The 15401-nt window shown below is 37.2% G+C and overlaps 1 protein-coding gene across 1 annotated transcript; it reads right to left on the bottom strand.

Annotated features, from left to right (window-relative positions):
* Positions 1-1458: 1458 nt before the first annotated feature.
* LOC114365283 (cytochrome P450 4V2-like) lies at positions 1459-13725 on the bottom strand. Its single transcript, XM_028321797.1, has 10 exons — positions 13411-13725; positions 12214-12303; positions 11690-11800; positions 11010-11195; positions 10142-10338; positions 7515-7572; positions 7102-7297; positions 6233-6384; positions 3122-3301; positions 1459-2382 (listed from the first exon to the last, which is right to left on the bottom strand). The coding sequence occupies exons 1-10, from the start codon at positions 13565-13567 to the stop codon at positions 2210-2212; spliced, it is 1500 nt and encodes a 499-aa protein (XP_028177598.1). The 5' UTR covers positions 13568-13725; the 3' UTR covers positions 1459-2209.
* Between the last annotated feature and the right edge of the window lie 1676 nt (positions 13726-15401).

Genomic DNA, 15401 nt, shown 5'->3' with positions numbered 1-15401 from the left:
AAAAGTTCAATAACAACATTACATTACTTTCTTAAGTAGGCTTGGTAGCCTATTTTGTTGTTGTGAGCATGATATTTAATGATTGAAGATTTAAGAGATACCTTTATTTAACACGATGTATATCAAATTACAAACTGATATTACGTACTCTCATATCTCCAAAGAGCGTTCCAGAAAAGAAATTCTCAGACTGAAGCATTCCACAAGCTGTGAACGTAGAAGAAATATTTTCCCAATGCCCGTAAACTGGGAATTCCAGGTATTCCTGCATGTATGCGAGGGAAGGGGTCATAGCTTCACCCATGTTAGTTATAAGTTATTTGTTATGACAGCGTGTTGGTCTGTTAACCGATCTTGGATGAGAACAAGACAAAACAAGTGCTCATTGATTGACAAATAGTGTTGCTTAGATGGTGGTTTGGATATCGATAGCTGATCTTGAAAACTAATTTAGGAATTTGTTATTTTTAATTTACTAGGTATATCTTTATTTTTATAGAGCAACGGTCCGTTTTGATAATATTTTATAAATGCAGACCTAAATCCAGTCTTCATCTAGTTATACTCGAAAGTCTGAAGTAAGAACTATGTCTGTAGGTTTGTAGTGTTTTCACGATTAATAGTCCAGTCATTTTTGGTGCAGAATAACGTGGTTATCTGAAAAGTTTTTCGGGAGTTTTGAAAATTGGTATTTTAAAGATTTTGATAATGCTTTTTCCGAATTTCAACTTTGCGACCTCGTATGGTGACCGCTAGCGCCGCTATATTGGAAAAATACTGCCTAGTAGCAGTTTTTTTTAATATTTCCTTTTGGATTAAATAATTTTATGATAAAATATGCTTAGAGAAACTAAAAATAGAGAAAATTTCCTATTTTTGATGTCTATTAGGTAAGGGCGCTCAAAGTCAATTTAAAACCCACAAACAAAATTAATTTTCTGCCGCCGCAATAAAGTTAACCAAAACAATAATATTTCCGCGCACCCTGTACCGTGGCAGATCTAAATTGAATCTGAATTGGTTCTCGAGCTCATCGCCAGCTCGCATGGCATATGCTATGCTATTACTTAACTTTTTGTAATGGGCATAAACTTTATGTATAGGTAATGTACCGGATGCCTACGTCATACCATCTACCTGCATGCCAAATTTCAGCCCGATCCGTCCAGTGGTCTGGGCTGTGCGTTGATAGATCACTATGTCAGTCAATCAGTCAGTCAGTTGATGGGGTAATAAACAGATTGTCCGACAATTATCTATTGGTACAAGTAGAAAACAGACACAAGTTTAATACTTTTTAAGGGAGTAAAAATGTATTAAGTAGAAAAATACATGACTTTTTTCTTTTCTTTTTCAGTTATTTTACAACACAAGAAAAACCAGATCGTTAAGGTATGTTTTATTTACATTGTATTATTGGTATTTGAGCTATTCTACAAAACAAATGTAAATTTATTAGTCTACGTCTATTAGTTTCGACGTTATTGTTGAACAAAGATACCCCTTCCCAGTAGTTCCATAACTCGGTTAATATGCGAAAATGCACTGCCTTTAAGAATCCCATAACCTAGTCCGACTACATGACTAGCCTTGTATATTTAGATGCACAATTGTTCTAAATTTACTACTAAATTGTTTACCACGAAATGTCATTCACATGCATCTTTGCTTAAAAATTTCAAATAGGCGTTTTAATAATATTAAAAAAATTAAAATATTGATGATGTCAATTATTGGCTTCATTGATTTACAGATATTATATAATTGTCATTATTATTATAATTGTACACCGCAAAGGTACGACATGTTGAAACTATTTATAATAACTTAACACTTAGACTGGGTTGCACCATTGTAATTTAACTTTGACAAACGTCAAAAATCTGTCAAACTCCATACAAAAAGCACCGGTTATCGTCAAAGTTATGGTCAAAGTTAGGTGGTGCAACTCAGCCTGTTTCGAACAAATAAATGTATCTTTATATATAACTGTATCTTTACTTTGGTTTCGGCTCTTGGCCTGTATAGTCTAGATGCAGTTTTGTTCTAAAAATACTAACTTATAAAAGCATAATGTATTCAAAACTATCTAAGATATCACTATTTTATATCACCAAACCGTTTAATTCATTACCAGAACTCCTAGTGGAGAATCTTTGAGTCTTTATTCTTTTTCTTCTTCTTATACATGTATGTTCATTCCTTCTCCTCAATTAGTTCTGGTCTGTAGTTTGACTTGGAAGTTATCAACATGTTTCATCATGAGGTCGTAGTGGACTCGTAGAGGCTCCTTACTGCTGATCCCTGAAGCGGGCAGGACCTTGTACTTCCTCACGAGTGATGTGATGATGGTCTTCATTGACATCATCGCGTACTGGTAGCCTGAAATATTATTATTTTAGTCATCATCATCATTAACAGCCCTTTACAGACCACTGCTAGACTATGAGCCTCTCCCACTATAGTGGAGGGTTTTGCCATAATCCCCACGCTAGTAGTAGTTGAAAAAAAAAATGTTTTTCAGAGAGCGTTGCTGCCCGTTCTCTGTTTGATGTAGTCCCTTAGTATAAGCGCCCATAAAACTTATTTATTGATGCAAGTAGGCTTTTAAAAAGCACTTTTACACGTCCCAGTATTAACCCTCCTACTGCTTGAGGACAATAAATGGGCCAGTTGCTGAGAAGAAGCATCGCAAGAAACTGAGTCACTATTGTCAGCCTTTTTTCAAGGGTTTACAGACTTTAAGAGCGCTTTCACATTTAGGTGACTTTAGCAGCACGACAAACGCGCGACAGACACGCTACCGAAAATTTCATAATACATGACGGTGGATGCCTGCCTTCACATTATAAAAACGCCACTGCCGCGCTGCTGTCGCGCTTCTGACGCCCTAATGTGAAGGCGCTCTAAAATATACATCTTTGACTTTGACTGATGGGGCAGCAAGGTTATGGAGTCGAGACCGAAAAACGCAGCGTGAGACGTCCACCCACAAGGTGGACCGACGACATAAAGGGAACAGTAAAGCGCTGGACGCAAGCCGCTACCAACCGGGTAACATGAAAAGCATTGGGGGAGGCCTATGTTCAGCAGTGGATGATGACTTTGTCTTTTTCCTTACCAAGGCAGTTCCTCGATCCGTAGCTGAAAGGCATATACGCAGCTGGGTGGGTCGGGGGGCTGTCGAAGAACCTTTCTGGCCTGAACTCCTCGGCGTCTTCGCCCCAGTAGCGGGGGTTGCGGTGGATCGCCCACATGTGGATCACTACTCCCACGCCGGGTATGAGTTTTGTACCCGCAGCTGTATAAATTTTAAGTTAGTATTACTAGCGACCCGCTTCCGCTTCGCACAGTACATGAATTATACTTAAAGACCTTCCTCTTGAATCGCCCTATCTATTAAAAAAGCCGCATCAAAATCTGTTCCGTAGTTTTAAAGATCTAAGCATACATAGGGACAGACACAGGAAAGCGAATTTGGTGTATAATATGTAGTGATGGGTATATTTGAATTTTCGGATAGTTGTGACAGTTTCGGATGGATACCGTTTGATAGAGCTCGTGAAGCACTTACAGGATCAGTAATCAGTTTTCGATATCTTGTTTAATTTAGAAATAATCGAGTGGGATAAAATTCAAATTCAAAACGTTTATTTGCTAACTAGCGGCCGCCCGCGACTTCGTACGCGTGGATCCCGTTTTACCCCCTTCATCTATATTACGCGGTTTAGTTTTTTCATACAAATGTTTTTTCCCGCTAACTCCCGTTCCCGTGGGAATTTCGCAATATCCTGTTGTAACTAAGCTTAAAGTTTACTAAGGTACTTGCATGCCAAATTTCAAGCGTCTAACTTAAGCGGTTTAGATTTTTCATACTAAAGGATTTTCCCGCTAACTCCCGTTCCCGTGGGAATTCCTAAGTATACTATAACCTGCCCAGTAGTATGAAGAATAATTGTACCAAGTTTCCTTAAAATCCGTCGAGTAGTTTTTGTTTCTATAAGGAACATACAGACGGACAGACAGACAGACAGACAAAAATTTTACTGATTGCATTTTTGGCATCAGTATCGATCACTAATCTAATCACCCCCTGATAGTTATTTTGAAGATATATTTCATGTACAGAATTGACCTCTCTACAGATTTATTATAAGTATAGATTATTACTTAACATATCCACCCGATAATGACGTGCACATTTTTTTAGTTGGTAAACTCATGCGTCAACCAACCTTCAATAACAAATCTTTTAATTTTCCCAGCTGCTTCTACAACTATTGTGGTGAACACCTATTTTCTGACAAAAGCGTGTTTAGCTTACCACGAGGGGTTAACGGAACTTAAAAAAATACAGTAAATTAGTGACAAACTAGTTTAATACATAGCACGCTTCTAACACCCGTATTTACAAACGATGCTTGCTTAAGTGATGTAGCAAAATCGAACGCACAGCATTGAATAGAGCTCTGTGATTGATTCGTGTAATTGACATTTAATTGTAATGATTAGTATAATTGGATTGTTGACATTGTTATGATTTTATCAAATGACTTTTCATAAGATTAATTAATATTTGTACATGTTCTCCTAATTAACTTTCACATGCCAGTCATGGCAAGGTACACTGTAACGAAATTGATTACACCGGTCAACAAAAAAAAAATTTTTTTTTGCGCATGGTTTTTACTTATTATATTCTGATTATATAAGCAAATGTATATAAAAAAGTGCGATTACAAATCGAAAATATTTGCTTTTTAAAAAGTTATAGCGATTTGAATTTTCCATCTTCATAGTAGAATGTCTCTAAAGATGCACGTCACATTCTCATTGGGATATATTTATAAATAATTATGGGGGCTTATTCGCAAGAACAAGGGGCACGCTTTCATTTCATCATTTCTTTCATTTCATTCAAAATATAGTGGGATTTGAGAAACGACGTTACCAAGGCCAGTATACTGAAAGCATGAAAGGGTTAGATTTTTATGAAAAAAATCTTCTATGGAACATGACAGGAAATTAGAACTTTTCATTTTTAATAAATATTTGGACTCTTATTTTAATTTTTCTCTTGTGAGAATGAATCTTAAATGGATGTTTGTTATGTTTTAATAATTAGAAAGAATGAATGAAAGAAAGAAAAAAAAAAATTTGGCAACAAATTAAATCATCTCTATGTTCATGTTTCATACATTCATTGATATGATTTTTTCTATTTTTTACACAAAAAAGCAAATTCAGAACAATTTTTTGTTGTTATTCTTGTTTCTAAGTTATAAAGCAATAAAAATAAGCTATGCATAACCCGTGCGCAAAAATACTGCAGACAGTTGTTATTTATAAACATCTAATGTGTTAGTGTAAGTGGCCGTAACGTGCTCCCGAGTGCGTTATGGCCTCATACTGAGCAGAGACCAATTTGGTACAACAATTGTATTATTTTTACTTTGTAATGTCAATGTGTATCATTTAGTACCAAATATATATTTTTTCTTTCTTTCTTTCTAATGGACGTGTATTTCTGTGAATAAATGAATTTGAATTTGAATTTGTGACCCTGTGCGTCCACGCGCACTGTGAGACCTCATAGTAATGTTTGTGAATACGGGCGTAAAAGTCTGTCAGTTTCATTGTAACACATGAGTCTATTAATTAACTAAGGTCACTAACCTAAGGTCACGGCTAAATGGACTGACGCGACTGCTTTTAATGTGACTTCCGAATCAGTTTTATTTCGGACGGTCAAGGTGATTCAAGTCTGTAATATCTTGACCAAAATGGAAACAAATACGCTATAGATCGTTTCATCCACGAAGACGCGCCCCACCAATTTTTGGTCGAGGGAAGCGCGGGGTGGGGGGAGCTTGATCCGAGCAATCCAATCGTCATTATTGTAGTGTGCGTGTGCACTCATGGATAATTTAGCGTGTACCGATAACACTCAAACATTAGCGGAAGAATAGTGAGGCGCGCCTTCGTAGATGAAACGAAGTATGTGTCTTAGAATGTGCCACTAGGAGGACTAGCGATAAATCAGTATGTCTGTGTCATGCATGATACGCAGCGTAGGACGTCCACCCCCAAGATGGACCGACGACCTCATAAAGGTAGGTAACGGGAAGGCGTTGGATGCAAGCCGCCACCAACCGGCTATTGTGGAAATCATTGGGGGAGGCCAAACCTGAAGAGGCCTGAAACGATGATGATGATAATGCCTGATACTTACGGGTCACGCATTCTTTGTCGGTTTTCCTTGCCGTGATTGGTACTGGCGGGTACAGTCGCAGCGTTTCCTTTATGAAGGCTTCCAAGTACTTTAGGTGAGGCAAGTCCTCGGCTGTGATCGGCCTGTCCGAATCACCGAATACTGCCTGTATTCTGCAATAAAATTAGTTTTAACTTGAATTCTCGTTATGATTAAAGCATGATATGAAATATTGTAAGTTTAAATGATATCTTGGAATACCATATCTAATTACGACACTATCTCGTTCCCACTGCTGCAGCTCCTATGTATCCAGGATCTAGAGCTGCTTCAACCACACCAAAGCGTGCAGATCGCCATCGCCGGTGCGATCATAGGTCAATGACAGGTCACGCGACCCATGACAGTCCGCGCGACCTGTCATTGGCCTATGACCGCGCCGTGATCGCGCCGGCGATGGCGATCAGCTCGCGTTGGTGTGGTTGAAGCATTCATACGCTATCTTTATGCAGGCCATTTAGTCTTCACTGCAGGAGCATCATGACCCTCTCAAACCCAGAGCGTGTAATAAAAGATTTGGTATTCACTGTACTCCTCACAAAAAGAGGAGTTGAGCCTGATCGCCTATTTGTCCCTTAGTCGCCTTTTTCTAAGTAAGATTGTTCATATTCGATGCTGCCAGAAGCACTCGGCTTCCCGTACGTAATTTAACTTCGAGCTCCTATGTTCTTCTGATTAATTTCGTTGCGGGTCCAATGACAGTTTAAATATCCCTCGGGACAAGCTTGACCTTTACTGGTTGGGTTTTTTATTGGCGATCAAACTGCATCCTGGATACACAGGAGTTGCAGCGGTGGGAACGAGAGGTGGAAATAGTCCCACATACGTACTCTTTATAAATCTTCTCCTGCTTATCAAGATGCTGCGACAGCATGACGGTGACGAATGAGGACCCTACTGCTGAAGTGTCAGTGCCAGCTATCAGCATCACCAGAGACTCTTCGAGCAACTCCCTGTCGGTGTAACCGTGTTCCTCGCCACCTGACGACTCGATCAGCAGGTCCAAGAATGGTTTTGGAGTATACTCTGAAAGGATAGTCAGTTACAGAAACGAAACGGTTGCCCGTTTTCACCATAAATCCCTATTTTTTAAGTGACCCATATAATAACACATAACAGGAGTTTTATTTTCATAGGGCAGTTTCACAATTGGAATGGATGGCAAAATCTTTATCCCTTAACTTAAAAAAGTCTTCATAAAAAGTATAACAATGTACATTTTTCATTGAATTAGTGCACCTACCATCGTTTTTAATCGTATTATTATTTTCTTTCAGCGCAGTCCTTCTTGATTTTATTATCTGAAATTGGAAAAAATATTTTTAATGTACTTAGTCAAGAAAATTATCACTCAATCAAAGGTGTTCTGTGTAAAAATTCCACGATTTAAAATAAATAAGATAAAGTTGTATTGTTAAATTTATTGTTCTATAGAGCATTAAAAATTTGGATACCGGAACAAAGTCACCCTGTATATTTCATTGCAAGCATTAGGCTAGCTCAGTCCTTGTCTTCATAATTTCACAATGTCTCTGCCTTTTATATAGTACTTAGTCATTTTAGTATTTCTAACAGATTTAAGTGTGCGATTATGGGTTGCCGGCAAGGTCAGCTGTCTGCCAAGTTTTTTAGCAAACAATTGAGAAATTGTGTCAGCTTTACTGACTTCATCACTACATTTAGGCTCTTACTACACATTCATATAAATGTGGGTTTAGACTAAACAAAAAACTAGAATAAGAGAGCATTCATTCTTGATTTTTTAGTGTTAACAAAACCTCGCTTTCAGCGTTTACACCACGCGAATATCAAGAACTAGGTTTGTAAAGCATAATATGTGAGCATTCTTAGAATCTTTAAAAAAAGGCAAAACAACAAAAGAATGCTCTGTATCTGTTTACACACAAGAAATTTGCTTGAGAATGAGCGAGCATTCGCACGTTTGGTAAAGCCTTGTCCAGAAGACCAAAGCCGCGAATATCTTCGCACGAACACGAACGTATGTACGAGTATGACACGATTTACGCGCGAATTTACAACTCGCGCGTCTTGTGGACGAAATGTATGGTTGCTAGTATCTCGCCAACGAGCGTATGATACTACGCGCGTAGGATTCGCTGCGAATTCGCCTTCCTGGACAAGGCCTAAACCGATTCTAGTGTGTCATTTGATAAAATTATTATATAAAGTTTGTTAATACTCTAAATCGAATATAAGATTGATACATTTGTGAATGGTCCTGGTAAAAAAGTACTTCAATGAGCCGCCATAACAGTTGATGGAATATAATATTATTTACTAGCTTTCCCCCCACGGCTTCGCCCGCGTGAAATTTTGTTTGTCACAGAAAAACTTTCTCGCGCGCGTGCCTGTTTCGAAAACCGGGATAAAAACTATCCTATGTCCTTTCATGGGACTCAAACTATCTCTATGCCAAATTTCATTAAGATCGATTCAGTGGCTTAGGCGTGAAAGCGACAGAGACAGAGTTACTTTCACATTTATAATAATTACTAGCGGCCGCCCGCGACTTCGTACGCGTGGATCCCGTTTTACCCCCTTCCCGCTTTTCTGTTGAAATTTTTCCTGAATTTTCTTTGCTATAAACCTCACGGAGCCCGAGACCTTTCCAACGAATGCAAAACCGTGGAAATCGGTTCGTGCGTTCTGGAGTTATAGCGTCAGGGAGGAAAACCCGACTTATTTTTGTACAGTGTGAGTCACGTTAAAGTGTACATATGAAAATAGATGAAACTAGACCTATTTTTATCGACAAAAAAGAGGTCAAACATTTTTTTTTATTTTTTTTTATTTTTTTATATAATTTTTTTTCTTCCAATTACTTATTGTAAAGAAAACGTAATAACTTTTAAACTAAGCGGTATATCCTCATAAAATAAAAAACAGTAATAATGCTAATTAACAGGCGATACTAAAAAAATACATAAAATACACAAAAAAGGCCAACAAATAATAAAAAAATATACTTTTTAAAAAAAATCTGCTTTTAAATTCGTGTTTTTTTGGTTATTTGATAAATTTCTCCAAAAAATGCCCCTTTAACCGGTGGTTTTTATTACTTTGAATTATTTTCTATCGTATTACCTTCGTAAAACCAAAAATCGCATGTCTCTATCCCTATCACAACGTTTGCAATGATCGTTTGAACTAAGCTTCTCCGGGCGCGCCATTCAACGCTTCGTTAACAACGAAACTGAAAATGGCTCTAGATTTGTAATTTTGATAAAGACATGTTAGATTTCAAATAAAAACAAAAGATTTCGAAGTAAAATAAGCATTTTAGTTAAAATTAAAATTGTCTCTACCTGTAGCGGAGAATAATGTTGTGGCAGGCCTTTGTTCAAACGATCATAGCAAATGTTGTGATAGGGATAGAGACATGCAATTTTTGGTTTTACAAAGATAATACGATAGAGAATAATACAAAGTAATAAAAACCACCTGTTATAGGGGCATTTTTTGGAGAAATTTATCAAATAACCAGAAAAACACGAATTTAAAAGCAGATTTTTTTTCAAAAAGTATGATTTTTTATTATTTGTAGGCATTTTTTGTGTATTTTATGTATTTTTTTAGTATTGCCTGTTATTTAGCATTATTACTGTTTTTATTTTATCAGGATATACCGCTTAGTTTAAAAGTTATTACGTTTTCTTTACAATAAGTAATTGGAAGAAAAAAAATTCTATATAAAATTAAAAAAAATCTCAAAAAATTTTTGACCTCTTTTTTGTCGATAAAAATAGGTCTAGTTTCATCTGTTTTCATATGTACACTTTAACGTGACTCACACTGTATAGTAGATTAGTAAGGATTAAAAAGGATTAAAAACCATGAGCACTTATTTACCTTAGACACAAAGTCAGTGATAGCATTAGTATATTTCATACACAGATCGTAGTAGCCGGAGAGCTTGTAGGAGAAGTCAGAGTGCAGCCAAGGCGACATTATGCGCGTGGTTATAAATTTGGCCACTTGTGGAAAGTTGTGTAGGAAGAGGTGGTCACCTTGCCTTTGGATGCCCAATTTGCAACCAAGTGTAGTTTCTGAAAAAAATAAAGAAAGAAAGAAGGAAAGAAAAAAAAATATTTGGTCCAAAACAATTATTACAATTTTACAGTTCAAAGTATGTGTTTGAACCCAAAATGGCATCCGCTCAGACACACTGTCTTGATTTCTTTGGCTTCTAAGAACTTTCGTTGCGATTCAATGCGATTAACCAACGTATAAAATACGAGTATCTATATCGTTTCATCCACGAAGACGCACCTCCCAATTCTTTCGCTAATGTTTGAGTGTTATCGGTACACGCTAAATTATCCATGAGCGCACACGCGCGCTACAATAATGAAGCTCAGATTGCACGGATCAAACTCCCCGCATTCCGCGCATCCCTTGATCAAAAATTGGCAGGGCGCGTCTTCGTGGATGAAAAAACTATAACAGCTAGTTATTTTACGTAGTAAATAAGCTTTGATGTCTCTAAATTGAGACAATATCTTTGATCAGGAGTAATCAGAAGAAAAGTGGTTCGTATATTATGCCTTATTAACGACCATTGACCATCAACAATTCGAACATCCAACCCGAACCTACAAACGTCCAAAGTAGCAAGCATTATTTACTAGTGATTTAAGAATTCGGGTCAAAGTAGTCCACAATGAACCTAAAATGGCTTCCAAATAAAAAGAATAAATTGAAAATGAGCTTTATTTACCACAAATAGAATCCATGGTGTAGGTCGTCATGAACTGCCAAACTGAAAAGCTGCCCTTATCGGCCACCTTGCGGAGCTCATCCACCATCACGGCGCCCTGTTCTTGGAACACGTTCATGTAGTGGTTAAGCTTCCTCTGTGCGAAGGTCGGCGCCAGCACCTTGCGGCGCGGCTTCCATATTGGCACTGGAATAGAGACGTTTTTCAACTTGCTGAAAAAGTTTTTTTTCCACAACGAGGAAGCTCTTGGCCTGTATCTCAACTGATGGTAAGTGATGATCAGGCCGAAGGTGGAAGCGAGCTTCACCCGGGATCCTCAACCACGGAGGAACTGACTATCTTACATCTAACTGTCGGAACATAACTAAGCGATATTAAAACACGGGAGTTTTATTCTTGCATTTGTCATATTTAACTCTTTCCAATTATTGAAAAAAGGGGGATGTTCAAATTTGAGGTCTCAGGAAACACTGTGCCGCGTTCTCTGGATCAGTCAGCCAGTCCGACACCGTTTCGGCTATCATGGCTTTAATCTTCGTGGCTGTAGACTTCTTTTATTTTCACTGCTCTCGCCCTCTTCATGGCTACTCGCACCAACGACGAACTAACACAATGGATGCGTCACGAAAAGACATCCCTGGGGATAACAAACCGTTAAAAAGTTCCATATTTTTACCAACCTGAGGCAAAGATGCTGCCGTTGCCAATGATAATCTGCGTGAATTTAAGAACATCGTCTTTCTCGAGATAAGTCTTGAGAACGAATTCCACTTCCGCGGGATCACAGGCCACTGCAAAAAAAGTGCTACACTTTTAATCACGCCTTGACGTCACGGGCCTTTTCTTTTGAAATGAGGGTTTTCGCGATTGAAAAATCCGCCAGATGGCAATACATAGACGCGAGGTCCAAATGCTGCATGATTGGTTATTTTTCATTTGGTGCGCTTTATCTCTTTTTTTCATTATTTTGAAAAAGTGAAAAATGTGTCGAGTATTTTTGTTAAGTTAACTGACAGACTAATTCAAACTCTTGCTTTTTCATTCCTATTCTGCGAGCCATTTCGGTTACTCGAGTTCAAATATTATTGTTCAAACATTTATACTCAAATATTAAAAAGGAACACCTATAAAAGGTGTTCCTTTTTACTCGTACCTATGTTATGTGCATGCAGTAGTACAAACAGTCAAAATAAAAGCTTCCCACCTGCAAATAAGCGCATTCCAAGCCACGCGTTTGTCCAGCCATTGTGTTTAATGCCTTCTCTACCTAGGTCCATCAATGTTTTCATCTTATCTAAAAAAAGAAAACAACTAAGTAAATGGTCTGCTTTAGCGACAGCGCACACTGAGCGACAAACGCGCAACAGCAGCATTCGTCGCGACATGTCGCGTAGTCGCAAGCTATCGTAATCTCTCTTATGAAATGACGCGCGCGCGCGTTTTGAGGCCGCGTCTGTCGCCCAGTATGCGCCGTCGCCAAAACTAAGTAGGTATTATTTATAGATACAGTAACAGAATACAAATACAAGTTTCATTCATAAAATTATATCATATAAAGTAAATGATATCTGCGGATTTAAACTTCTATGTGTCCGGAATTTCAGTCTCTTCTATTCTCGATTACGATACTCGATACTACACTTAAGCTGGGTTGCACCATCTTACTTTAACTTTAACAAACTTCAAAAATCTGTCTGATTCCATACAAAAAACACCGGTTATCGACATAGTTACCGTTAGAGTTAGATGGTGCAACTCAGCGTTAAAAGCACATAAGTTTTTCATAATGGGACATCAATTGTTGCCGAAAGACGGCAATTCTAGTTAAACACCGTGGCATTTTACTTTGTTGAAATAAGTGCTATTTTTACAACAAATATGTAGGTATATCCTGATTTGGCTGTACCTAATTGATGTCTCTGTCGTACTCCCAAAACGTTTAGTATGCATGTACAAGATGGTTTTTTGAATTACAATTCGGCAGTTCACGACCTTGAGACCCATTGGTAATGTATGTAGAACTTTATTATTGTAACAATAAAAGCGATTTTGTAATAGAAATAGTTATGTGCTGTCGTCTGTACATATATTTTAGGATGGAAGTCGTTCACTCGTTCATTCCATTTAAAAAAGTATTGTGATTCTGATTAAGAAACAATTATGTTAAACGATAACAGATAGTTTACTTAACTTATGATTAACTAGTTCCAAAAAAAAAACAGCTACTAATGCGGTCTTAATAATTGCAATGATCTCCATTAGCCAACTCGGGGAGTTTATAAAACACAAAACAATGTAAGTTATGATATTTATTTTAAAATTTGACTTATCTTTAATTTAATACTACTAAAACTGATACTATTCAATTCAAAATATTCAAAATTGAGTAAAAAGGACTAACCTTCACTGCTTCCAATAAACCTGTGTGCTATTCCAATAAATGGATATGTAGGTATATCAGATTTGATGTATTTGCACATATCCCTTTTAGCCCTGTTCTGCCACCACAATATTGCCATCCATGCAAATGTTAACACTAAAAATATTTCAACTAGCATTTTTTCTAATTTTTAAACTGTTATTGTTTTAACTTTTGTTCTAAAAACGGACAATAGTCACACGCACAAAACTAAAAACTAAAATGAAACTTATTAAAGTGAAGCTTCCAACTTTTCAACCTTGACATAAGATGGAGACCTGAACACCCGGCACGTCTAAACGGTCAGGACGTCTAGGTTGAAATATTTTGCGTAACAACATGTCTTGTCTTAAAAGCTAATGGCAAATTCGTAAAGAATATTAAAGGGGCGGGACTCGCTCGTCGTCTCGCGGAAGATTTAGATTTTTCGAGTGTCCATGATGGATATTTGAAGTTAACAAAAAAGATCCCTGTAAATAGCTAAAATCAAAAATATCTATACAGGGTGACTTTGCAATCAGTATTCAATATTTTTAATAAGCTCTATAGAACAATTTGATAATACTACTTTATCTTGATTATTTTTAATCATGTTTTAATTCGCCAAAAAAATTTTGAAAATTTAATTCGCGGGTGCATTCAACTTAAGTTTTAAAGGATAAGGCTTATTTTTGCTCACCGTTATGTTTATTAGGTTTTGCAGTTACTTGTGTTTATGTATTTTCTATGAACCAAGTAAATTATTCACGTGTGCCAATTTTGAAATTTTGTTTGGTTAAAATAATTAATTATGAAAAAAATTCCCAATAAAGTCCCAAAATAAGCCGGCGCCGTAGGCTAGACATAGTCATGACTACTTTAGGAAAAATATGAAAAAAAAAAAAATTAATAAATTATATCCTTGGACATTATACATTGCGCCTCTAGTCCCAAACAAAGCGAAGCTTGTATTTGGTACTATGGGTACTAGACAACGGTTATAAATAATACTTAAATCCTTTTTTTGTAAATACATACATTATTATATAATATAAAAAAAACCCGTCCAATACAAACAAATTTATGTCCATGCACACAAATGTTTGTACTGAGCGGGAAATGAACCCGCGGCCTCTCGGCATAGTAGTCCGTTTCGAACCACTACACCAAACGGCCGACAAATTAAGATAGATTTTTAGAAAGCGCTTTAATGCGTCTCATTTAAATCCTACCACTGATTCAAGACAATTCATGCGCCAATGCTGAGAAGAAGCAGCGCAAGAAACTTTCATCCACCACCATCATAATTTCAGCCAAAGGATGTCCACTGCTGCACATAGATCTCCCCCAAATTATTTACATATTGACTGGTCGGTAGCAGCCTGCATCCAGCGACTTACAGCTTCATGACGTCGACCTTCATGACGTTGTCGGTCGATCGGTCGTGTTTTATGACGTCACTTAATTAAAATACACAATGTTATACAATCAAGCAGTTTCAATGACCATGGTGATCAATAATCTGACCCACTTACGCAATAATAAGGTCAAAAATGTAGTTAATGTTACTGGTTCTAATTTACTAATTTATTTAAAATATACAAGGTGACAGCTGCACGTGACCATCAGAAATAGAATATTAATTTGTATTTATAATAATAACTAGCGGCTGCCCGCGACTTCGTACGCGTGGATCCCGTTTTACCCCCTTCATATATCTTACGCGGTTTTGATTTTTTCATACTAATGTTTTTCCGCTAACTCCCGTTCCCTTGGGAATTTTGCAATATCCTGTTGTAACTAAGCTTTAAGTTTACTAAGGTACCTGCATGCCAAATTTCAAGCGTCTAACTTAAGCGGTTTGGATTTTTCATACAAAAGGATTTTCCCGCTAATTCCCTTTCCCGTGGGAATTCCTAAGTATACTATAACCTGCCCAGGAGTATGAAGAATAATTGTACCGTGTTTCGTTAAAATCCGTCTAGTAGTTTTTG

The sequence above is a fragment of the Ostrinia furnacalis genome, unplaced genomic scaffold, assembly GCF_004193835.3.
Source record: "Ostrinia furnacalis isolate ACB-3 unplaced genomic scaffold, ASM419383v2 OfSCF7580, whole genome shotgun sequence".
Taxonomy (NCBI): domain Eukaryota; kingdom Metazoa; phylum Arthropoda; class Insecta; order Lepidoptera; family Crambidae; genus Ostrinia; species Ostrinia furnacalis.
Note: the sequence above shows the minus strand (reverse complement) of the source record. Positions and strands in the feature narration are given on the sequence as shown.

Excerpts from the sequence above, each read along its gene's own strand:
- LOC114365283 (XM_028321797.1), bottom strand. The coding sequence starts at position 13,567 with ATGCTAGTTGAAATATTTTTAGTGTTAACATTTGCATGGATGGCAATA. Across the intron at positions 11,196-11,689 it reads CGGCAGCATCTTTGCCTCAG|TGCCAATATGGAAGCCGCGC; the intron begins GTTGGTAAAAAT and ends TCTCTATTCCAG. Across the intron at positions 2,383-3,121 it reads CGGATCGAGGAACTGCCTTG|GCTACCAGTACGCGATGATG; the intron begins GTAAGGAAAAAG and ends ATAATATTTCAG.